The 24,322-nt window shown below is 37.4% G+C and overlaps 1 protein-coding gene and 1 long non-coding RNA gene across 2 annotated transcripts in view; one reads left to right on the plus strand and one right to left on the minus strand.

Moving 5' to 3' along the window:
* Positions 1–24,322, plus strand: part of LOC103095341 (uncharacterized) — a 191,908-nt gene that overhangs the window by 166,638 nt on the left and 948 nt on the right. The gene's annotated exons all lie outside the window — the stretch shown is intronic.
* Positions 1–24,322, minus strand: part of SLC28A3 (solute carrier family 28 member 3) — a 138,499-nt gene that overhangs the window by 26,960 nt on the left and 87,217 nt on the right. Inside the window, exons 8-13 of the mRNA XM_007498894.3 lie at positions 21,837–21,950; positions 21,666–21,743; positions 12,342–12,422; positions 10,817–10,897; positions 5,771–5,896; positions 4,385–4,515 (exon numbers count right to left, since the gene is read on the minus strand). Of these exons, the coding sequence (XP_007498956.2) occupies positions 4,385–4,515; positions 5,771–5,896; positions 10,817–10,897; positions 12,342–12,422; positions 21,666–21,743; positions 21,837–21,950 (611 nt within the window). The remainder of the gene's footprint in view (positions 1–4,384; positions 4,516–5,770; positions 5,897–10,816; positions 10,898–12,341; positions 12,423–21,665; positions 21,744–21,836; positions 21,951–24,322) is intronic.

A 24,322-nucleotide genomic window follows, 5' to 3' on the forward strand; every position in this document is an offset into this window, starting at 1 on the left:
TATTTTGATATAATTTATTTCCTTTGTTATCCTATATTTTGTATTTTATGCATTTAAAATCATTCTGGGAGGGTTCTGTTGACTTTGCCAGATTGCCAAAGGGGTTCATGACTTAAAAAAAATTAGAAGCCCCTGTCCTTGCCCAGCCTCAGACTTCATAGTTCTAGAGTTTTAAGGAACCCCATATTATATTATTATATATTATATTATCCTCTCATATTATTGATGAAGGAACAGCAATTCTCCCTCCACTGATTTTTCTTCCTTCCCTTGAACTAATAGTTCTAATTGGGTTCTCTTCATAGCTGTTCTGAGAATCCAGGATTCCTTTTCCTCCTTCCTCCATGGATTTGCACAACCAACATCTGTTCCTGAAATGCCTTCTCTTCTTCGCCTCTTTTTGGAGCCTTCCCTTTTTTCAGAGTCTAGCTCTTGTGCTACCACTTTCTCTCTCCAACGCTTCCCCCAACTCACCCACCTCCTTCAGTTCGTGGTACTTTCTTTTTCCTCAAATTCTGTATATTTAAATCTTTGTATACATGTTATGTTCCCTCCCCTTTCCAATAGATTGTAAGCTCCGCCAGGGACTGACTATTAAATTTGTCTTTGTATTCCCAGAGCTTCATGATGTAGATTCTTCTTCTTTTTAACCCTTACCCAATAGAAAGGCAAGAAATATACTATCTATTATACATTAGAATCATATATGGACTATTAAAGAGGTGGTGTGGCAAAATGTGGTAAAATAGAAAATTTGGAAGCAGAGAAGCTAAGTTTGAACCCCAAGTCTGCTATTTATTATTTGTATGACCTTCCACAAATCACTTAACTTCCCTTGGGCTCAGTGTTCTCATATGGGATTGGCTAGAGCAGAGATTTTTTTTCACCTTCTGTTTTCTAATCAATATTGTATATTGGTTCTAAGGCAGAAGAATGCCAAGGGCTAGGCAGTGGAGGTTAAAAGACTTGCCCAGTGTACATAACTAGGACATGTCTGAAGTCACATTTGAACTCAGAACTTCCAGGCTTTAAACCTGGCTTTCAATACACTGAACCTCTTAGCTGCCCCCAAGAGCTGAGATTCTTAACCTTTTTTTTGTGCCCTTTGGGGCAATTGGGTAAAATAGGGACTTTTTCTCAGAGTAATATTTTTAAAGGCTTAAAATAAAATTCATAGGATTTCAAAAGAAACCAGTTATGTTGAATAACAGTTGTTAACTATTTTCAAAAACAAGTTCACCTGATCCTAGGTTATGCACAAATCCCTACGATAGAGGATTTCTGAGATCTTTCCAGCTTTAAATCCATCCTCCTGGAACCAGGAGGGAGGGGAGCAATCTTCCAGTCCAATCCCCTCATCTTATAGTTTAAGAAAATGTTGCCCACGAATTTGTGAATCCAGATTGTTCTCAGGGTCATAGTTGCTAGTTGCGTAAGAAGTTATTGGATTCCAGAGCCATGAAAACTGCCTGGAGGGCCAACTCTAACACTGAATTTGATAGATGAAAAGTTTATTTAGTGACACGAGTTATGAAAGAGGCCTGAGAAGAAAATGCATTAAAATCTTCTCTGTTCTTAAGTGGAAACAGTTCATCAGTGAATTCACTTAATTATTGCTATGAATAACGACTCACGTTTATATAATCAAGTCTGCAAGCTTTTATTAAGAACCTCTTTTGAGCAAATACTCTGCTATAGTACACTTGGCTCAAATGCTATCTCCGAATGAAGTCTTTTTCCTGATGCTTCTCCCTCACCATCTCTACTATTAGTGTCCCCTTTTTACATTTTCTGCAATAAAGAAAAGTCAATTCAGCAAAACTAAGCATATCAATTAAGTATATGCAATGTGAAGTGTCCATGAGTTCCTTATTGCTATAAAATAAGGGGGTATATTTTGTCATCTCCTTTGGCACTAAGCATGGCCATTATAATTACACAGCATTTAGGATTTTTAAAAATATTATTGTCATTTTTTTCTGTAGTCATTAGGTATGTTGTTTCATAGTTCTACTGAGTTCACTTAACATCAGTTTATAAAGCCTTCTAATGCTGCTCTGTATTCTTTACATTCATTAGTTTATTAAAACACATTCAAGGGGGCAACTGGATTGCCCAGTGGATTAAGAGCCAGGCCTAGAGAAGGTCCTAGGTTCAAATCTGGCCTTAGACACTTCCCAGCTGGGTGACCCTGGGCAAGTCACTTGACCCCCATTGCCTAGCCCTTACCACTCTTCTGCCTTGGAGCCAATACACAGTATTGATTCCAAGATGGAAGTTAAGGTTTAAAAGAAAAAAAAAAAAAAAGAAAACACATTCATATTCCATTCCATACCATTTACTAGAACTTGTTCAATACCATATCCCAATCAAAGGTCATCTATTTTGTTTCTATTTCTTTGCTTCTTTATTTGGGTGTATCTTTCAGATCTTTGCTCCCTTTGGGGTATATGCTAAGAGGTGGGCTCTGTAAATCAGAGGGTATGGGCATTTTAGTGACTATCTAAACACAATTCCAAAATGTTTTCCAGAATGCCAGCACAAATGAAGATTCTTACAAAATCCTAGAAGATACTCAACACCTTAGTTTCAATAGAATGTGGAAGTGAGGCATTTAAAAATTTCTTACAGAGAAATTAAAAAAAATTAATCATCAGTACCAAATTCTTTCCTTTTCCTCAGCTCCTTTACTACCCATTGAAAAGACAAGAAATATGATACCCATTATCCACATGGAATCAGGCAAAATGCCCTTTCATATTAACCATGTTGTGGGGAAAGAAGCAAGAAAAATAAAATGAAAGAAAATATGCTTCAGTCTGTCCTCAGGGCTCATTAATTCTCTCTCTGGAGGCAGAGAGCATTTTTTATCATGAGTCTTTGGCGCTGTTGTGGATCATTGTATTGATCAGAGAAACTAAGTTTTTCACATCCATACAATATCGATGTTACTGTGTATGATGTTCTCCTAGTTCTGTTCATGGCATTGTGCATCAGCTTCTAGAAGTCTTCCCAGTTTTTTGTGAAACCATTCCCTCGGGATTCATTTCTGAAAGCTCGACCCTCTTCTCTCACAATCATACTTGCTCGGCCATTCCCCAACCCCAACAACCCTTCAGTTTCCAATTATTTGCCACCACAAAAAGAACTGCTATAAGTATTTTTGCACATATAGGTCTTCTTTTTCTTTGATCTCTTTGAGATACAGACATTGTAGTGGTGTCACTGGGTCAAATGGTTATGTATGCACAAATTTTGTAGCCCATTTGGTCTAGTTCCAGGATGGTTAGACCATTTCACAGCTTCTCCAACAGTCTACCTCTTTTTCCAGTGACCAAGCTTGACTTCAGAGTACTCACAGGGAGGCGTATATTCTATTTCTTAAAAGAGAGGTAGTGGATTACAGACCAAGAATGAGTCATGGATTGTCAGATATGGTACTGCTATGCTGCTGTTTTCTGTGTTTGTTTTTTTTTTATCAAGGATGCTATGAATATTCTATGAATACTGGGGGAAGGTGATTCTTTGGAGAAGTGACAGCAATGTAAATAAAGAATTCAATAAATACTCTGATTAAGGATCAAAAAATTAGGCCCCCTGACAAGTTTTTGACATTTTAAGTGTGTTATAAAATACTTGGGTGTTTTTAGATTTCCCTGAACCATTTTCCCTCTTTAATAGCTTTGTTCCATGGGTAAGTTCTCTGGGTAGGAGACGAAGAGGAATATGTTGAGAAATGAATGTGATGCTAAAAACAAAAGACATGAAAAAGAAAAGAAAATCTCTTAAAGTCGTGTGTGTCTGTTTCTCTGAATGTTGGCAATAACATTTGGAACAGAAATTAAATTAACTCACAAGTCAAACAGAAATTTCAGTCAACTGAAGTATAGTCTCTGAACTCCTAGAGCTGATTAATAAAGAGTAGAGAAAAATAGGGATGGATTTTTTAAAAAAGAGAACAGCTGTCTGGTACTTTTTCAGGCCAAGCCAATTGCCTACACTGCTATATCTCAATGAGAACAGATCTTCAGAATGATCACCACCCTGAGGCATTACAAGCTCCTTAATCAAAGAGATTCAATTATGCTCACTCTATTATATTTTTCAAAGCAGGAAATCGGATTATTACATTTAGAAAGATTTTCAGCAATGAGGGTCAAAACAAAACAGGGGTTTCTGGTTAAGTCTAAGTGACAACTGGAACATCAAACGAGCCAGAGTATATCATCCCCTCAATGTTCTGGTTAATTGAGATTTTACCATAACTTGGGGTTTTCCTTTTATTCTTTTCCTAGGAGAAGCAGAGCAAGAGAAATTCTACTGGAACAGACAGGTTATGCCTTATTAACCTTGGTTAGAGATGGATGAATGTACCCCTACTTACCCTTTTTCCATTTTCAAGGCAGTCTTGAGAGTTATTTTAGGAATTTCAGTCTCAGGCCAAAATAATTTAGCACAAGCCAGAGAGGCGGGGGCAGACATCACCGAAGCAGTTAACAAATGTGAGGCTGAAACCTGTCATTTGAAAATGAAAGAAAATGAGCTGCTGTTCTGAGTTCATTAGGCATCCCCTTATAAGTATTGGTCAAGGCAATAAGATGTTTAGAAAGCTCAGAGATACGAATTGGTGCTGTCAGATTTTTCAATTAATTATTCAATTGATTAACAATTAATTCAATTAATGATGACTGGTATTTTATAGTACTTTAAGAATTACAAAGTGCCTTACTGTCTTATTTTATCTTTGTAACAGCCTTGGAAGGAAAGTGCTGCTGTCATCACATTCTACTGTTAAGGAAACAGACTGAGGGAGGTTAAGGGTTGGCCAGGGTTATCCAACTAGTAAGTTTTCTGGGGCTAGATTTGTTTTGTCTTCCTGAGTGCAGGCTCAATGCTATTTAAAAAAAAATTATTTTATTATTTTTAAACCCTTACCTTCCATCTTGGAATCAATACATGTATTGGTTCCAATGCAGAAGAATGGTAAGGGCTAGCCAATGGGGGTTAAGTGACTTGCTCAGGGTCACACAGCTAGAAAGTGTCTGAGGTCAGACTTGAACCCAGGACCTCCCTTCTCTAGGCCTGGCTCTCAATCCACTGAACTATCCAGCTGCCTATATTTTTCTTATGAGGGTTAGACAAGTGAGAATCACAAAATCTCAGATAGGAAGGAGCCTAGCATTTGTCTAGCCCAGGGTTTCACACCATTTCAGTGTGATGGAACCTACAGGCTCCTTCTCAGAAGAAGGTTTTTGAAATAATTTGAAGAAAATAATAAATTTCAGTACTAGGTTCGTGTAAATAAAATGTGATTTTCCCCCCATCCACATTATGAATGACCTGAGATCTGTCCACTGTTCTAGAAAATAGGCATTAAAGAATATAAATTTAATATTTTTATGTCAATATGTATTTTCTATCTATATTTAAAAGATTAGAAAACATGGAAGATTTGTGATTAGCCTTGGCGATGAAGTAATACCCACATTGATGACATCATATATTTATCAAAGTATCTCCATACAATCATTTGAGTACCAATTTCTCATAGAAAGTAATAATTTTTTCCCAGAAATAGCTGATCAGGCAGAGAGATAGAGGTAAGATACTAGAGCTTTTCTGTACTGCTGTAGTCACTAATAAGAACAACCACAAACCAGGTCATGGCCCCACCTCTTTGTTCATCACTGGAGAGACAGGAAAAGGAAATGGAAGGCCAGAGAAACAGACCATATTTTTCATAATGAAATGCCAACGTCTTTTCACTTACTCCAAAAGAAATATATGCACCCAAGACACTTCCAGCAATGGTTGCAAATCCTGCAGTCATGACTGCATGGAGCTCAGACTTGGTGAGATGTGATAAATAGGGTCGGACCAGAAGCGGAGACTCGGTCTATAAATAAAAAACAAGAGTTTGAAACAGGGATTTTTAAAAATGAGGGATTATTAACTTTTCTTGGACATCTCGGAATAATGTTTTGAAATAATTAAAGAAAATGTAAAATTTCAGTTAGATGTTAACAAAAGATGTAAAATGTCCCCTTTAGTTCAAAGACCTCCTGAAATATATCCATGGATGCTAGGATAAGAATCTCTGCTTTAAATTTTTACTGATATTTGGATTTTCTCTAATAATGCTTGTATAATGACCAAGCTTGGCCCCAAAGAAGATACCTCTCCCTGCTTTTCCACAGAGGTGTGATTCCTAGGCTGTGCAGCCCTGCATATAATGTGTTCCATGCTTTTACTGATTTCTTTCTTTTCCTTTCATTTTAAAAAATTCCTTGTTAAAAGAAGACTCATGGATGGGTAGGGATTCAAGGGGAAACATCTCCCTATCAGTAAAATAATAATATCAAAAAAGGCAATAAAATCAAATTTAAAATAACCAAATAAAAAGAATTTTAAAATCCCCACTCTCAAGGTGTGTTACCATGCTAATGTGTAATCCTCTTTTTCTCTTTATTGTGTATGAAAATGTTCATGTGTGGTATTTGTGTTCATAATGAGAAAAAAAAAAACATTTTAAGAGTATTTGTACTTCAAACAACACCAATGCAACCAAAATGAGAAGGGAAGGAACAAATTGGGGAACAATTTTCATAGTGTGTAATTAGGTTTTGAACCCCAGAAACCTGCTTTTTCAACCATGATAGAGAGTTTCTGGGGTTCAAAACCTAATTACACAATAGCAAATTTGTCTGATAAAGGCTTACTTTCTCAAATTTATAGAGAACTAAGTTAAATTTATGAGAATATATATCATTTCCCAATTGACAAATGGTCTAATAAAACAATTTTCAGAGGAAGAAATCAAAGCTATCAATAATCATATGAAAAAATGCTCTAAATCACTCTTGATTAGAGATATACAAATATCATCTAAAACCTCTCAGATTGGCCAATATGACAGTAAAGGAAAGTGATAAATGTTGGCAAGGATGTGGCAAAATTGGGGCACTAATTGGAGGAATTGTAAACTAACCCAACTATTCTGGAGGTCAATTTGGAACTATGCTCAAAGGACTTTAAAACTGTGCATACCCTTTGTTCCTGTAATACCACTTCTAGGTGTGTATCCCAAAGAGATCATAAACAAGGGGAAAGGACTTGTTTGTACAAAAATATTTATAGCAGCCCTTTTTGTGGTGACAAAGAACTGGAATTGAGGAGCTGTCCAACACTTGGGGGATGGCTGAACAAAGTGTGATAATTGTTGGTGATGGAAAAACTATTGTGCTATAAGAAATGATAAGCAGGATGATTTCAGAAAACACTGGAAAGACCTACATGAACTGATGCAGAGACAAATAAGCAGAACCAGGAGAGCACTGTATGGGGATCAGCTTTGAAAGACTTAGCTTCTCCTAGCCCCAAACTGTGATTCAGGACAATTCTGAAGGACTTATGTCAAAAGAATGCTATCAACCTCCAGAGAAAGAACTGTTGGAATTGGAATGCAGATTCTGAAGCATTCTATCTTTCACATTATTTATGTTTTACTTTGGACTCTGGGTCTTATATGAGTATTCTCTTACAACAATGACCAATATTGAAGTATGTTTTGCAGATCCAGCCTCATATGCTGGAATCAGTCCAGCTCACTGAGAAAGTTGTCTAACCATTATTCGATCTTCTTAGTATCTTTAATCCTATGCTAGGATTGAACTCCTGGGCTTTATTGACACGTCTACCAAGTTAAATGATTCTAGATCTAAAATTATAATATCAAAGAAGAGAAGACATTTGAACAAGGGATCATTGAGATATCTTTTTAAAAATGTAAAGAAGGTCAGAAAGAAGCATAGACAAATGAGATAACTTTGAAAGTTACAGGTTAAATGTATCTATATATTTAAAAAGCAAGTTATACATGATAGAGACCTACAGTTCAGTGGACTCATTCAGTCCACTACACAGAAATGCCCATTTTATTTGTTGTTTATTAAATTCAGAATACTAATAAATAAATGGATAGACAACAGACAGATAGATAGATGCTGACAGATAGATAGCTAACGCCTGTATGAAAAAGGCCTCTTCTTTAGCATCCCTACAGCCCTTTGGAGAGCTGAGAGATAAAAGAGAATGAAAATGAACAGACACAAATGCCAAGTACCCAGAGAGAGTTTTCTAAGGGAGAAAGTCATTGAACTAGAGGCCTCCTCCAAACCCATACCTGCTTGAAGATGGGGGTGGGGAATGGGGCTTTAATAATAAAGGAAGAGAAAATAGATTTTTAAAAATAAAAATTAACAATTATTTGCTAAAAGAAAAAAATGAACTAATGAAAACTATGCCCAGTAGGAAAGGAGGCATAAAAACCAGTAGGGAAGGGAGCTTACATTTTTACTACATTTACTACATTTTTTGCATATTAATTACCCAATTGAAAACCATGGAGTGGTGTGCAGTTTTACAATGTCCCCCTCATTATTGCTAATTGTTCTGTCAGGTTGAGTGTGTTGAGCCACATCTGGTGGGCTAAAGAGAGGCTTGGGGTACCAGCCCTTCAACGCCTTTTATTCTGCAGAAAGTGGTAATCAACACAAGGTGGGGTCCTAATTAATCCAGGGAGATTTTATTACTAGAATCATAATAATTTCGGATGCTAGGGAAATAAGTATGGGGTTGCACTATTAAGCCCTCTTTTCCAACTGGTTAGGAAGGCTTGCCAAAAAGAACAATTAACCTGCCGGAAGTAGTTATGAGTTCAGGTTTTAGGGCCAGATTTCCGAGTGACTTTTTATTTTTTACTGCAAATCGCATTTCCAAGGGTCATAAGCATTTGGATTTTGGCTCATGGAATATCAGAATTAAAAGAGAGACCTTAGAAGTTATCCAGTTGAACCTATTCACTTTAGAAATCAACAAACTGGATTTCATAAAGATTAAGGGGCTTATTTATGCTGTTCATATAAGCTTTCAAGATGGAATTTGAACATAGGTCTTCCTGGCTCCTGAGTTCAAATCTGAATTAAGATATTAATTAAGAATTAAGTGTCCCTGGGGGCAGCTGAGTGGCTCAGTGGATTGAGAGCCAGACCTAGAGACGGGAGGTCCTAGGTTCAAATCTGGCCTCAGACACTTCCCAGCTGTGTGACCCTGGGCAAGTCACTTGACCCCCATTGCCTAGCCCTTACCACTCTTCTGCCTTGGAAGCAATACACAGTATTGACTCCAAGATGGAAGGTAAGGGTTAAAAAAAAAAAAGAATTGTGTCCCACTGGAAAAGGAAATGGCAAACCACTCCAGTGAGAAAATCACATGGACTGTATGGTCCGTGGGGTCCCAAAGAGTTGGACACGACTGAACAATTGAACAACAACTTCCTCACTAGAAGTCCAAAACTCACACTATGTCACACGTAGAATCCTATCTCTTTAGTTTTGTTTGAAGTTTGGTCTAGGTTATTACAACTTATTATAATCTTGTTGTTCAGACATTTTCAGTCATGTCCTATTATTTGTGACTTCATTTGGAGTTTTCTTGGCAAAGATACTAGAGTGATTTGATATTTCCTTCTCTAGATCACTTTACAGAGGAGGAAATGGAGGCAAATAGGGTTAAATGACTTTGCCCAGGGTCACAAAACCAATGTGTCCGAGGCTGGATTTGAACTCAGGAAGATGCGCCTCCCTAACCACTCTGGGCACTGTACCACTTAGCTGCCCCTGCTATCAGTTATACCCAAGTAGAGAATGGACCTACTTCAGGTACTGCTTCTTGGGATGAGATTTCTTTGGGGAAATAGTGTTTATAGAAAAAAAAATAGGTAGCCATGGTTTGGGGAATAGAAAGTTGAACCTGAAACATGAGTTCTCTTTAGAGTTGCCTTGTAGGTGTGTGTGGAAGCCATCAAGAGATGTTGAGATTAGTTCTTTGAGTTCAATATGGCCATAGTACATAGTGTAAGTTTTTAGCAATTTGCTTGATAGATGGCTGAGCCATGTTCTTGGTCTCTGTTACTACTCAACCATGCCCCCCGTAACTAGCAGAATTCGGGAGTTCATTTAACTGGGTTAATTAGTCTGTAGAGGACTGACAGTCATGAATAGATGGATTATTTTGTCTGAGGAATAGCAAGGAGACCAGTTTAGTTGGACTGTGGAGTATGTATTGGATAATAAGCCTGGAAAGGCAGCTTGACCCCAGAATGTGAAGGACATTAAATGTCAAACAGAGGTACCAAGGAGAACTCCATTAACTCAGAAGAGAATTTAATCTTCTTGGTGCAGAAAAATCTAGCAAGAATTAAATATATTTTAAGGTTCCTTTCTATCCTAAAATTGTATTTTCCTAAAATGTACTTGAACTTGTTAAGACGAGATACAGATCCAATATGCACTAATTCCCAATTCTGTTGTTCAGATGTTTTCCGTCTTGTTCAGGTCTTTGTGAGTTCATTTTAGGTTTTCTTGGCAAATATACTGGAGTGTTTTGCCATTTCCGTCTCCAGCCCTTTTTATAGATGAGGAAACTGAGGCAAATAGCATTAACCAACTTGCCCAGGGTCATACAGCTAATAAATATTGGAGGTCAGATTTGAACTCTGTCCACTGTGCCACCTAGCTGCTTGTAATGCCCAATCCTACTCTCAGCTAAGTGTTTAAGCTGTTGAAAGGGGCATTGTAAGGAAACTAGACCTTGTTAGATGCAAAGTACTTTGATTTTCTGAAACCCTTCTGCAAGTTTAAACAAATATTCAAATAGGTGTGTATAGACTTTAAAATATTTCTGACACCCACAAAAAGTTAAGCCTTCCAGAAAGAGTATTTAATTGGATGTGTCCATTTTTGGAACTACAACTCACCTGTCCCACAAATATGTTACCAGCAGCAACCACAGATTCAATCGGAGATGATCCCAGGGTAACTAGCATTAACCATCCAACCTGAAAGGGAAAAAGATGAAATCTCTAGAGGAAGTGTTTGTTGATCTAATAAATGCAACAAAGAAGATTTTAGAGGAAAATGCTTAAGTTTCTTAAGGACAGAATTATGCTCTTCTTTCTCTAAGAGACCTGTCAACTAAACCCAACCCTTAGATGGCAGCTCCAGGCTTCTCAAGCCATCCATCTGCCTTCCCCATCCCCCAACTGGACTGTCCTGTTGCCATAGTTGCTAGTTATAGCATTGATGTAATTAAAGTAATTAAATTAACTAATGACCAAACGGGTGACACTTCTGGGTGAGGGAGACAATGGTTTGTAAAGCTTTATATATCTGGATGAGTAGTTTTGCTTATCTGCTACCACCATGATGTCTTGTTTCTCCCTTCTACCATCAGATTTTTTCTGCTACTAGTGTTCTGTGACTTCTTCAAAAATCTACTAGGTCTACTATCTCACAAGTATATGCTAACTGGCAACTCCATGAAGGAGAATTAATACTTGCCTCCTAAAACTCCCAATAGTAAGCACTGTCCTCAAGAGATAGCGATTATGAAAGTTTTGGCACACAGAAAGGTGATGGCCCCTATTGTACTCAGTTCCCTCTGGACTTTTTATCCTGATGCAGAAATTTAGGGATAAATGAATTGTTCTAGAATGAACTATTATTTAAACAGAAAATTCTATGTGAGACTTGCTCTGTCCTGGAAGCTACATGCCCTGGTTTGTCTTTTAGTAACAAGATCCAAAGGGAAAGGGTCTCCATCTTAGCTTTTTTCATGTCATGGACCGCCTGCTTCTTTTTAACCTAGCTGTTAGAAATGTAACAATGACCAGAGGCCTGGAAGTGGGTTATCTAAGGTCACCAGGTTCCCTTTTATGAGAAAAGATCTGAGGAAACTTCCTGGTTTATGGTGAAATGGTTGGGGTTGTTCCTGCTCCATATATGCAAAGGCCTAAAGAAACAAATTCTTCTCATTGTTGTGTCCTTCACGGTGTCTTGTTTTTGTTTTTCCTTTTTTTCCTTTTTTAATTTCCTTTTTTATTTAGGCATGGTCTCTTGTTCTGAAGTGGGCCAGTAGACCTTGTACTTACTGTTCAAGACCAGTTAACTTTAACCAAGATTAATACAGCCAGGAAAGAATTCTTAGCTTTCTTTTTTTCCAAGGACAGGGTCCCAAACTATCAGAAGCCATTTAGCAGTAATATTTTTATTTCATAGAAATACTTGAGGGCTTTAGTTGTTAAAAACCACATTCTTATATAGTTTTGGAACATGGTTGTACACATGTATCATCATTTATCTTTTATCTCCCAAGTCTGCTATCTCTGTGCCTCTCAGTACTATTTAGAAATGTACTCGACAAGACAGTACTTCACGTGTTTCCTCTGAAAGATTCACTTGGATAACACTGCTGTGCTAACACTTGATAGAGGCTCCAGGTACCTTTCTAATCAGCCACTGCATGAATCCAAGGTAGTAAAGCATGGATATCACTGTACTGAAGAAGACCACTATTGGCAAGACCTAGATCAAAAGACAGAAGCAAACATGATTAAGAATTAATTTCCCCGGGGGCAGCTGGGTAGCTCAGAGGATTGAGAGCCAGGCCTAGAGATGGGAGGTCCTAGGTTCAAATCTGGCCTCAGACACTTCCCAGCTGTGTGCCCCGGGGAAGTCACTTGACCCCCACTACCTAGCCCTTAATGCTCTTCTGCCTTGGATTCCAAGATGGAAGGTAAGGGTTTAAAAAAACCCCAACAAATTTCCCTCTGCATTGGGGAATAATAGTTCCTGAAAGATACCCCTAGATTTCAGTGGGTCTGTGATTTGCTTTATAAAAAATATTTTGAAAAATACATTTCCATATAAATGGTTTCCATTAATACCTTTGTTATATAAGAAATGATAAGCAGGATGATTTCAGAAAAGCCTGGAAAGACTTACATGAAATGAAAGTGAAAATGTTAAAGTGAACAGAGCCAGGAGGACATTGTAAACAGTGGCAGTAATATAGTGCCATGATCTAGTGCAAATTACAGCTATTTTCAGCAATACAGATCCCAGGCAATTCCAAAGGACTTATGATGAAACATGCTATCCACCTCCAGAGAAACAAATGATGAGGTTTGAATGCAGACTGAAGCAAACTATATTTTACTTTCTTAATTTTCTCTTTTTCTTTACGTTTTCTTTCACAATATGACTAAGATGGAAATGTTTTGCATGACTTCACATGCATAGCATATCAAATTGCTTGTCTCCTCAGGACAGGGAGAGGGGAAGCAGGGAGAGAGAAACTTTGAAATTTAAAAAAATTTTTTAATGGATTTTAAAAAATTTATGTATAATTGGAAAATACTTAAACATGTGTTTCCTTTGTAATTCTAGGTAATTTTTTGCATTAAACAATTAATTGTTTAAGAAGAGGACCCATAGGCTTCATCAGACTTTTTAAGAGTGTGTGTGTGTGTGTGTGTGTGTGTGTGTGTGTGTGTGTGTGTGTGTGTGTGTGATTTCATGGGTTTAGGGATTATGTAGTATTGCAGATTATAGAATTGAAGGATCATAGATTAGATTGGAAAGCGTAACCTCATTTTACAAATTAGGAAACTGAGCCCTAAAGAGGTTAAATGGGTAAATGACACGTATAGTAAGTGGCAGAGCCTAGATTTGAATGTGAATCTCCTGACTACAGTCAACCTTTCCATAATCCTACTTTTATTGCCATCTTCTCTCCCAAATGTTTTCCACATGCTGATATCCTCCTTAAATTGCAATGACCAATAGTGAACACCTCAAACATAATCTGATCAGGACAGAGTACAGGACCATTACCTGCCTCCCTGTTCCACATTGAATGAAACCCCTCCCTCCGAAATTATCCTTATAGAAGTCAAAGAAATAGAGCTGAAAGGAGCTTCAGAGATCATTTCCTTTTTCTTACAGATGAAGAAACTGGGTCCCAGCAAAGTTAAATGACTGCCTATTGTCATATAGCTAGGAAACCAACAGAGATAATATTTGAACCCAGTTCTTCCTATTACAGAGTTATACTCTTTCTGAGGATGCTTTGGAGAATTTAATCTAACTAGATCAGCAAAAGCATTCCTCTTCACCAGGGACTAGGTTTGTTTTGTTTTGTTATATATATATATATATATATATATAAACATATTTTTGTTGTTATTATTCAGTAGTTTCAGTTGCGCCTGACTCTGTGACTCTTTTGGGATTTTTCTTGACAAAAATGCTGGAATGGTTTGCCATTTCCTTTCCCAGATCATTTTTACAGAAGAGGAAACAGAGGCAAACAGGGTTAAATGACTTGCCAGGGTCACAAAGCCAAGTATCTGAGGATAGTTTGAATTTAGGAAGAGGAGTGTTCCTGACTTTAGTCTGAGACCTCTGTTGTGCCATCTGGCTGCTGCTGTTATATAGAATCTTTTGCTATGACGGAATTTCACCAGCATACCATTTTGCAAAACCTCACACTATTTTTGAAACTAGCTGAGCCCCACATGGATGAAAATGCACTTTGATGAGTAGATGCCTGATGTGCAGTTTTTTCCAGGTGTATTTCTTCAGGTCACTCTCTCTAGCCTGCATGACTCCTGTGAAGCTATTAACACACACTATTCTTCCAAATGAACAGTCAGGGTGCGTAACAAACAGCTCGAGGTGCAAATGACCAAATCCAGGACAGCATGTACGGGAGCACTCCATGCAATTTAGAAAAGTGTATTAATAATATATATTATTAAAAGACATTTTGTTCCATTATTCAGAACTCACTCTCTCTCATGCCTTTTATAACCCTGATTTTAATGGGCAAGCTGAGTATTCCTGGCCAGATTCGTTGAGTGCTTGCCTTTAAAATTTTAACTGGGATCCAACTTGGACACGAACAGGAGCCTTAAAGAAAATCCTTTCCCTCTCAACGATATGCATGTCGAGTACCAGTGTAGGAAGCATCTTTTACAAGATGGGAAATAAAGTAATTAACCACCCTAAATGGGCCATTCTGAATTTAATTCCTGGTATGAGCTCATTCCAGTTTTTGGCCAAGGTCATCCACCATTTAGAGAGAGGGCGTGATGATTTTACATAAAACTGTTAAACCAGATGAAAAGAAGGCGAAGAGATTCATTTGGTGTTAAAATCCAAACCTATAAGGGAAATAGACTTTTCAAATGACACGATTCGATGACCCTAGCAAGTAAAGTCTTATTATTAAGAACTGTGCGAATCCCAAGAGGCACTTTTTGTCTCACTAGTCTGTCGTCACATTCTCTCCCAGTGGAGGACAGGTGTGTGAGGTGAAGAGGCTGGGGGAGCCGGTATTGATAAATGCTGGTCACTGAATCAATAGGTTTGAGCATTCTGCCTTAAAAAGAACCCTCCCAATCTGAGTCCATCTGGCCTGTGGTCACATTGCTTCTCTCTCAGAAACAAAACAAAACAAAACATCACTCTCTTTTGGTTAGGCTAAATACCCAGCCTAGCCTTTTCCCTTTGCCTTTGTCTTAGGCTTAGCTCTGCTCCAAGACAGACAAGCAAAGCTGCTGAACCTAAGAAAATGTTCAGAGATAACATTTGATGGCCTGGGGGTATGAACATTGAGAAAAATAACGTCCTGGCAGTGAGTAGAAAGCTTTCTTCTTATGTTCTTTGTAACCCACTTTTTTTTCTGAGCTTCTCCTGAGTTTTTATTTTTGAAAGATAAAATGAGAAATGAAATTTCTCAAATTCTACTGTAAAGGTAGGATCGACTTTAAGGAACAGGGCAGACTGAAGTCCTAGAACCCAAACTCTTTTCTCTCTCCTGGGTGAGAATTCTGGTGATATCTTGAGAAGAATGACATATTGTGTTTGAGTGAATTGGATATGGATTTGTGAAATCTTGACCCATGCATGTCCTATCCCTTTGATGAACTTGTTGTGTTGATTAGCCCCTTTTCCTAAATTTCCTCAACTGTAAAATGGCACAATTTATACGGTGCCTTTCTCAGGGACTATATTTGAAGATTAGGAGGCTAAGTGAAATAGAGTTCTTTTAAGATAATAGCTGTTAGGGGGCAGTTGGGTAGCTCAGTGGATTGAGAGCCAGTCCTAGAGATGGGAGGTCCTAGGTTCAAATCTGGCCTCAAACACTTCCCAGCTGTGTGACCCTGGGCAAGTCACTTGACCCCCATTGCCTAGCCTTTACCACTCTTCTGCCTTGGAGCCAATACACAGTATTGATTCCAAGACGGAAGGTAAGGGTTTAAAAAAAAAAAAAGATTAATAGCTGTTATTTGTGGTGTTCAAGAAGATTTTCTTATAGCAAAGAAAAATGTTGAGAATTGAATGGAGTTTTATCAGTTATAATTTATGTATATTGCCCAGAGATTTTTCCTTATTTCTCAATCTCTGTGGGGCAACGAGCCTAGTATGGGACAAAGAACAATGGGAAATAATGCTGGTCAGAGGATTTGGTCTGAAATCATGCCTTTGGTGCTTAGTACTTGTGTGAATTTGGACAAGAGACTATTTCCCTACATCTCAGTTTCTTAATCTGTAATATAGGGAATTGGAACAAATGGTCTCTGAGGTCCAATCTTGCTTTCGAATCTATGATCCTATGTTCCTGGGACTAGTCCCTGATTTGTAGCTTACAAGCTGGGTGATATATGTTTCCCTTTTGGTGAAAAGACAGTAATATCTGCCCTAACTACATTACATCACTGTAAGCAAAGGATGTTGTGAAACCAAAAGGCAGTGTAAGTAGAAGCTAGTAGTTTTACTTTGATCAGTGTAATAAAGGCTGAAATTTATATGCTGCTTTGAAGTTTTGCAAAGCGCTTTTGCTATATAATTTCTTTTGACTCTTACCACAACACTATGTGGCTAAGTGTCACAGATGTTTTATCCCCATCTATAATAAGGATTTACTGTTTTGTTGTCTAGTCATTTCATTTATATCATGAATTTTTGTTGTTCAGCTGTTACAGTCATAACCAACTCTTCATGATGCTATTTGAGGTTTTCTTGGCAAAGGTACTAGAGTGGTTTACCATTTTCTTCTCCAGCTCATTTTACAAATGAGGAAACTGAGGTAAACAGAATTGACTACTCAGGGCCACACAGTTAGTGAGTGTCCATGGCAGGATTTGATCTCGGGAAGATGAGGCTTCCTGACTCCAGGCCTGGCACTCTATCCTCTGGGCTACCTAGTTGCTCCTAAGAATAGGGATACTGCGTCTTAATGAAGTTAAATAACTTTCCATTGTCACAGAGCTATTTAAGTGGCAAAGCTAGGTCTACTTGATGGTATCTAAAGGTTAAGTTTTCTAGAAGCTGTTCTTGGGGAGTCAGAATTCTTGGCACAAAGTGCAAATTCGTGTAAATTCAAATGGCAGCTGTTCCTTCTTCCCTCTCCAATATTAGATTCTATTTTGAACTTGTACCATACTTGTGTCCTTAATTTCCACACTGGAATCAAGTGCAAAAGAGATTCCTACTTTGATCTTTATGCCAGGCTCATTCTTAGCTCGGTTATGGGTCCTTAATATGGTCCAGAATAATTTCTCCAACATAGACCTCATCTTTGAAATTTTATTCCAGAGTTAGCCAAGAGCATCATCCATTTAGGGATGCCCATCTCCTATAGGTAAACCTTGTTCTTCTGTCAAGTTGATTCTGCCTTCCCTTTGGATGCTCCCTGGAAAGGGAGATTTCTAGACCCTAAAATTTGAGAGCGTCGAATGTGCAGAATATCCTAGGAATCGGTGTTCCTTTCCTTTGCAGTTACATACAGAAATGTGAGACTCTCTAGGGGTATGTTGGAATGTCAGGATGGAGTCAGAGAAGAATGCTGGATTTGGAGTCAGGAAGACCTCGGTTCTGCCTATGATGAACAAATTACCCAATCTCTCCAACCTCAGTTTCCTCATCTTTAAAATGGAAATAATAATACTCTACCTTGATAGATAGATAGATAGATAGAGTAGATGACCTAATGCTTGTAGGTGATTAATAACAAAGTCCTATTTTGAAATCTAGGTCCTAATGAATGCAAATAGTCAATCTTCTGAAGTGGTCACATTATTTGAATATTTCCACTGAGCTGGAACCAATTAAAATATTTTATACAATTATAACTTTGACTAGGGCAGATCTGAATACATGCAGCCCCTTTAGGGGATACATTATTCTCACTAATTAGTTTTGGTCAATGGTCATTAAATCTTAGATGTTGAATCTGGAAGGAACTCTAGATAGTATCTAGGCCAAGGTTCTCATTTAATCATGAGCACTTTCTAAATTCTAAAGCACTTTCCTCTTACTAACCTTAGGAGACTGCTAGTACAGGCATGATATCTTATATCTTACAAATCAGCAGCTTCTATATACTGCAACTAGCAGCTATCGTTGTTGAGTTGTTTCAGTCATGACCAATTCTCTATGACCCTTTTGGGTTTTTCTTGGCAAAAATACTGGTGTGGTTTGCTATATTCTTCTCCAGCTCATTTTACAGATGAGGAAACTGAGGCAGACAGGGTTAAGTGACACACCTAGGGTCATTTATAATTAGTAAATGCCTGAGGCTAGATTTGAATTCAAGTCTTCTTGACTCCAGATTTGGCACTTTATCCACTGAACCACCTACTTGCCCATCTAGCAGTGGAGCCTCTTAAAGTACAAGAGTATTAAAATAGTACCTCTCCTTCATGAAGACACTGCAATGCTTACTTTATTTGTAGACCCCAACCTCCTTTTGCTGATTTTTAGGTGCCCAGTCTGGGCTCTGACAAAGTATGAGAAACTGTCTTCCTGTAGGGAGGCAGTATGGGATAGTGATGGATTTGGAGTCATAGGACTGATTGTGAATTTGGGCTTTTACCATTTATTATCAGTGACACCTAGCACAGGGAAACTAAGTGGCGCCATAGCACATAGAGTGCCAAGCTTGAAATCAGGAAGACTCATCTTCCAGAATTCAAATATGGCTTCAGGCACTAGCTGTGACCCTGAGCAAATCACTTAATCCTGTTTGCTTGAGTTTTTCTTATCTGTAAAATAAACTGGAGAAGGAAATGGCAAACCACTTCAGTATCTTTGCCAAGAAAACTCCCAATAGGGTCATGACTAAAAAAAATTCAACAAAAGATCAATGTCATCTTGGACAAATCACAACACCTCTCCAGATCTGTTTCCTCATCTGTAACTTGAAGGAAGTTGTACTAAATGACTTCTATGGTTTCTTCCAGCTCAAATATCTTCAATCCTACAAAAATGGTGATCTTGCCCAATAGAAAGAGGTTAGTGTGAGCCACTTAATACTTCTTGGCATCTATTACATGACAATTATTTCACTGGCCTGTCAACAGGAAAGCCAGGCCAGTCATCTCATCAGAGTATTAGCTAGTCTTTACTGTCAAAAGCAGTGAGATTTTGATGTATCTAAAAGATTTTAATTGAGTTTTAATTTTAAGTTGATTAAACTTTCCATTAACATTTTTGGGTTTACTCAGCCTTTTGCTAGTTTGTTGAGCTGGTAAAAGTATGGCTCTTGCTGACCTGCAGGTCTTATGAATATGCCAGTGATGAAATAATTTAGCCTGACGAGTCCAATTACTTAGAATTCATATCTCATTTTGGATTCCTCAAATACCCAATCATATAGGCTTCTGAATTAGAAAAAAGTAGTTGATCTAATTATTGTAAACCATTTTAGCACCAATTTAACACAGTAGGATGAGAACTAGTTTTCCCTCACATGTATGACTATTAATATAGGACAAGACAGATTTTTTAAAGTTGGTCTTCATTACTATCACAATATCAGTCAACCTTTGCCAGGTTAGGATGGGAGGTTATAATGATGGCTACCATTTATATAGTGCTTTGCTTTGCAAGTTTATCACTGCTAGGCATAGAGCAAGGAAGACTCATCTTCCTGAGTTCAAAACTAGACTCAGATACTTCTTAGCTGTCTAGCTAGGCAAGTCTCTTAACCCTATTTGCCTCAGTTTTCTCATCTGTAAAGTGAGCTGGGGAAGGAAATGATAAACCACTCCAGCAAAGAAAACCAAAAGAGAATGTGTCCAGTTGAAAAAAAAAAGCTTCTCCTATGAGTCCTCTCTATGAGAGTCCTCACAAGAGAGGGAAAAATGGAGTGAGAGAGACATACTTCCCCAAATATATTTCAGGGTTTTTAAAAACTTCTATCTTAGAATCAATACTAAGTATTGGTTCTGAGACAGAGTAGGAAGAATTAGGCAATTGGGGTTAAGTGACTTGCCTAGGGTCATACAGCTAGGAAGTGTCTGAGTCCAGATTTGAACCTCTCAATGCTCTGAGCCATCTAGCTGTCCCGTCCTTGGCACTTTCTAATAAATATAGAGAAGGTGGTATTGTTCAGTCATTTCAGTCATGTCCAGTTCTTTATAACTCCATGAACCTCTGTCCACAGGGCTTTCTTGGCAAATATACTGGTGTGGTTCAACATTTCCTTCTCCAATAGAGAAGGTGTCAATTTGCATTAAAGTACCTTAAAATGAAAAAAATCACAAGTCCAACGAGAAACAAAAAGAAAAGAAAAACAATCCACCAATAACCATATACAAAATGTTTCAAGTCACGTATAGTAAGACAAACACAAAGTAAAACAACTCTGAGGCATTTCTGTAACATCTACCCAATTGCCAAAGCTGAAAAAAAGTGGAAGGGCTGTTGGAAGACAAGTACACTAATTTATAGTTGGTGGAGCTGTGTATCGGTACAAGCATTTTGGAAAGTAATTTGGAAGTATGTGAGGAAAGTTATTAAACTGTTTATGCCCTTTTGTTTCACTACTTGATTTAGATCTCCAAGCAGGTCATTGAAAGAAAGAAAAGCCTTATTTGTGCCAAAATAATCATAGCTAGAAAAAAAATTGGATGGGCTAAACAAGAAAAAAACAAAACTCCATCCCTTATCTCTTAGAATCAATACTGTGTGAGCAGAAGAGCTGTAAGATTAGGCAAAGAGGGTTCAATGACTACTTGCTCAAGGTCATACAGGAAATGTCTGAGTTTAGGTTTCAACCCAGGACTTCCTATCTCCAGGTTTGGCTCTCAATCCAATGAGTCACCTAGCATATTATTATGCCATAACTAATAGTCAAATACAGAGGAATAATGAATCTCTTGAATGATGTGAGGCAGAGCTAGGAAAGCAGAATAGTAGGAGGAATATATACCATGGTAACACAAGACTATACAAGAAGAGTACATATGATATACACAATGGTATAAGGGATGACAAGAAAATCCAATCAAACACAGGAGTTGACATTGGTTCCAGAGGACTAAAGCTAAGCCTTATACCCTTTTAGTTAAGAAATGGCAAGCCAAAAGAGTGGATTTTAGAGGGGCTGTTGAATTTAATAATCAAATTATGGCATTGCTTGAAACTGTTCTTTATGGAATAGCTATTCTGGAAGAGGAATTGGTAATTTCCAAATTAAAAAAAAAAGAAAGAAAAGGGGCAGCCTACCACCAGTGTCTCTTTGCATACAAAACATAAAAGAAATCCAATAAGATGAAAATAATTTACTTTGCTGGTCACTCAATGCAAGTTTTAAATACATACAAAAATATGGTCATTGAAAAGTCATGAAAACACAGGAATCACTTAAGTTTAGTGAATTCTTATCAAGGAAAACAAAATAAATTGATAGCTCTTCACACACACACACACACACACACACACACACACACACACACACACACACACGATTCCTACCTTAAAAGCAAAGAAATGGTCTGTGTACTTCTCGCCAAAGACAAATCTGGCTCCTGAGTCAGCATACCCCAAGAAAGTCTAGATGAAAGGTATCAATAAGTTACTTTAAAATCAAAATCATTGAAAAAGATGCTTGTTGAACTAGGGAAAAACCCTCTGGGATCACCTTACCTGTACTTGTTTCCCCAACCAATTGAAAGCTTCAAATCCATATGTAGTTCTTAGAATAAGAACACCAAAAACAAATTGTAATCCAATTCCCCAAAAGACAGGTCTCCAGAAAACCTATGAATAAAAGGACATAAATTTTGCTGTTATTAGGACAGAAATGTTATATGAAGGGACTCAGCCCTTCCTGGAGATGACATCTTTCATTCTCAAACTCATGTGGGGATGACTTTCAACTATCTTGTTTGGTAGGGCCAAAAAGAATAACTGTCAAGGAATGGAGTGACCCTGGTAGAACTTGACATGGAGTGGCTGACATGATTTAACCTTTTTGGGACCTTTCTTAAACAAGGCCATTAGTTTTGGAGTATGAAATTCCTCTGGATTCCCCAAAGTTCAAGATTGCAGTCCCAAGAAATGATAAACTTACTGAGACCATTTCTAACCTTGGCACCAACAATCTGATACGAGTAATTGATTCCAACCTTCATTTTTTTTATTATCAAATGTTATTGATTACCCAAAAGCCATCATGAAATTTGTACCTCAAAAATCAAAATTTGTTTTACTAGTTTAGAATTTAAACATAAAAAGCATATCTTTAGTACAGTATTTTCAAACTGGATCTGTGATTGTATTGGTATAGGAAATATGGAGAAAGAAACTTCCTCTGATAATGTATATTGACTGTTCTGCTACTGACTGGCCTTACCTGAGAGTTCATGAAACTTGTCCAAGATCATACAATTAGTATGTGTCAGAAATGGCACTGAAGCTTAAAGTCATCCTGATTGCTAGGTTAACTCTGTACTCACTACACCACTGTACCTTTCCACACCAATGAATGAAAACCCCACATTGATTCACTGAGAATGAACCTGACTTTCTGCTCATTTATAATTGTCATATAAGCATGATCATTTCTCTTGTCTTGAAAATGGAAAGGCAATTCATGACTAATGTATAGAGCAATACGTTTCTCTCTCTCTTTCTCTCTCGTAAATGCTTGAATATGTGGGAACAAGCCACTTTGAGTACTTGGATGAAGCAAAAAAGAATTAGTTCAGAAAGGTATAAAAACATTAGGAGAAACAGTAAATGAATTCAAGGATGGGAGAGAAAAGCTATTAATGGGACATCTGGAACATTGAGGTAATTAGATAGGAAGAGAAGCATTTCTGCCAGTGACTCATGGGATGAAGGTGACCCTGTGTTTTTAAAAGTAATTGGAGTGGTGGCTACATCCAAAGACTAAAAGCAATTCATTTCAGGTTATGTTGGTCATTTTGCCTTGAAGTACTTACTCATGGTGAAGATAAGCAAAAAGATTAAGATAATTGCAGCTTATATGCCAACGTGATGAAGGATAAGTAGAGAAATATTAAAAATTAAACAACATTCTGTTTCATATGGGATAGATTCCTGCGATGTGGGAGTGAAGGGAATGAATGCTAGGTGATCAAAAAATATATCAATAACATTCATTTTGTTAAAAAATACCCTTAAAATTCCTCAAGTTGGTTAATATATGGTGAAACCTGATGACTTCAAGAAAAGCTAGAAGGATGAAAATGTTAGAAAACATGTTTCATCATGGTGAGAAATGAAAAGGATCCCAAAATTTTTTCTTTTCTTTTTCTTTATTCTTTCTTTAAAGAAAAGTTAGATATAAGAAAAATGAAACTGACTAGAATTTAACCAATAGGGAATGACAGGACACAAACATGGAAGTCATTTAAAAGCCAATGAAATCAGAGTAGTTACAACAAAAGACAAAATTTAAATAAAGTTAGAAGAATGAATAAAGGTAGAAACTGCACATAATTAAAATAATTCCCAAAGAATGGATGATACCAAAATAGAAAAACATCACAAATGTCATGTTGATCAAAAAGATCAAGAACTATTTCTTTTCCCCTACAGGATATGGAAAAGAACAGTCTATTCATAAATTGAGGAAATTCTTGAAAATATGAAAAGGGAATAAGTGGTAGTTTGCAGCTGATTTGAGGCTTAGTATCAGGGTCCTTTTTCCAGTCACAAAACTGAGTAATCTTTTTTTTTTTAAACCCTTCCTTCTATCTTGGAATCAATACTGTGTTCCAAGGCAGAAGAGTGGTAAAGGCTAGACAATGGGAGTTAAAATACTTGCTGAGAAGTGTCTGAGGCCTGATTTGAACCTAGGACCTCCCATCTCTAGACCTGGCTCTCAATCCACTGACCTACCAAGCTGCCCCCAAAATTGAAGAATCTTATAGAGAATATTTTATAGGCAAACCATTTGTTTCCATCCTCCAAGCCCTGAAAGCTTTTGACCTATAGTAAAATGAAGTTTTAAAGGCTCTCCTACAACATAAAAACATGCATTTAATGAAAATGCAGCTATAGAGTTGAATTTAATACTCCTCTGATTATTAACACAAAGGCATTGTCCATTGTTATGAACAATGTTCTTTGAAAATTCAAAATTAAATTTATTACATAATTAA

This window comes from Monodelphis domestica, chromosome 7, assembly GCF_027887165.1.
Source record: "Monodelphis domestica isolate mMonDom1 chromosome 7, mMonDom1.pri, whole genome shotgun sequence".
NCBI lineage: Eukaryota > Metazoa > Chordata > Mammalia > Didelphimorphia > Didelphidae > Monodelphis > Monodelphis domestica.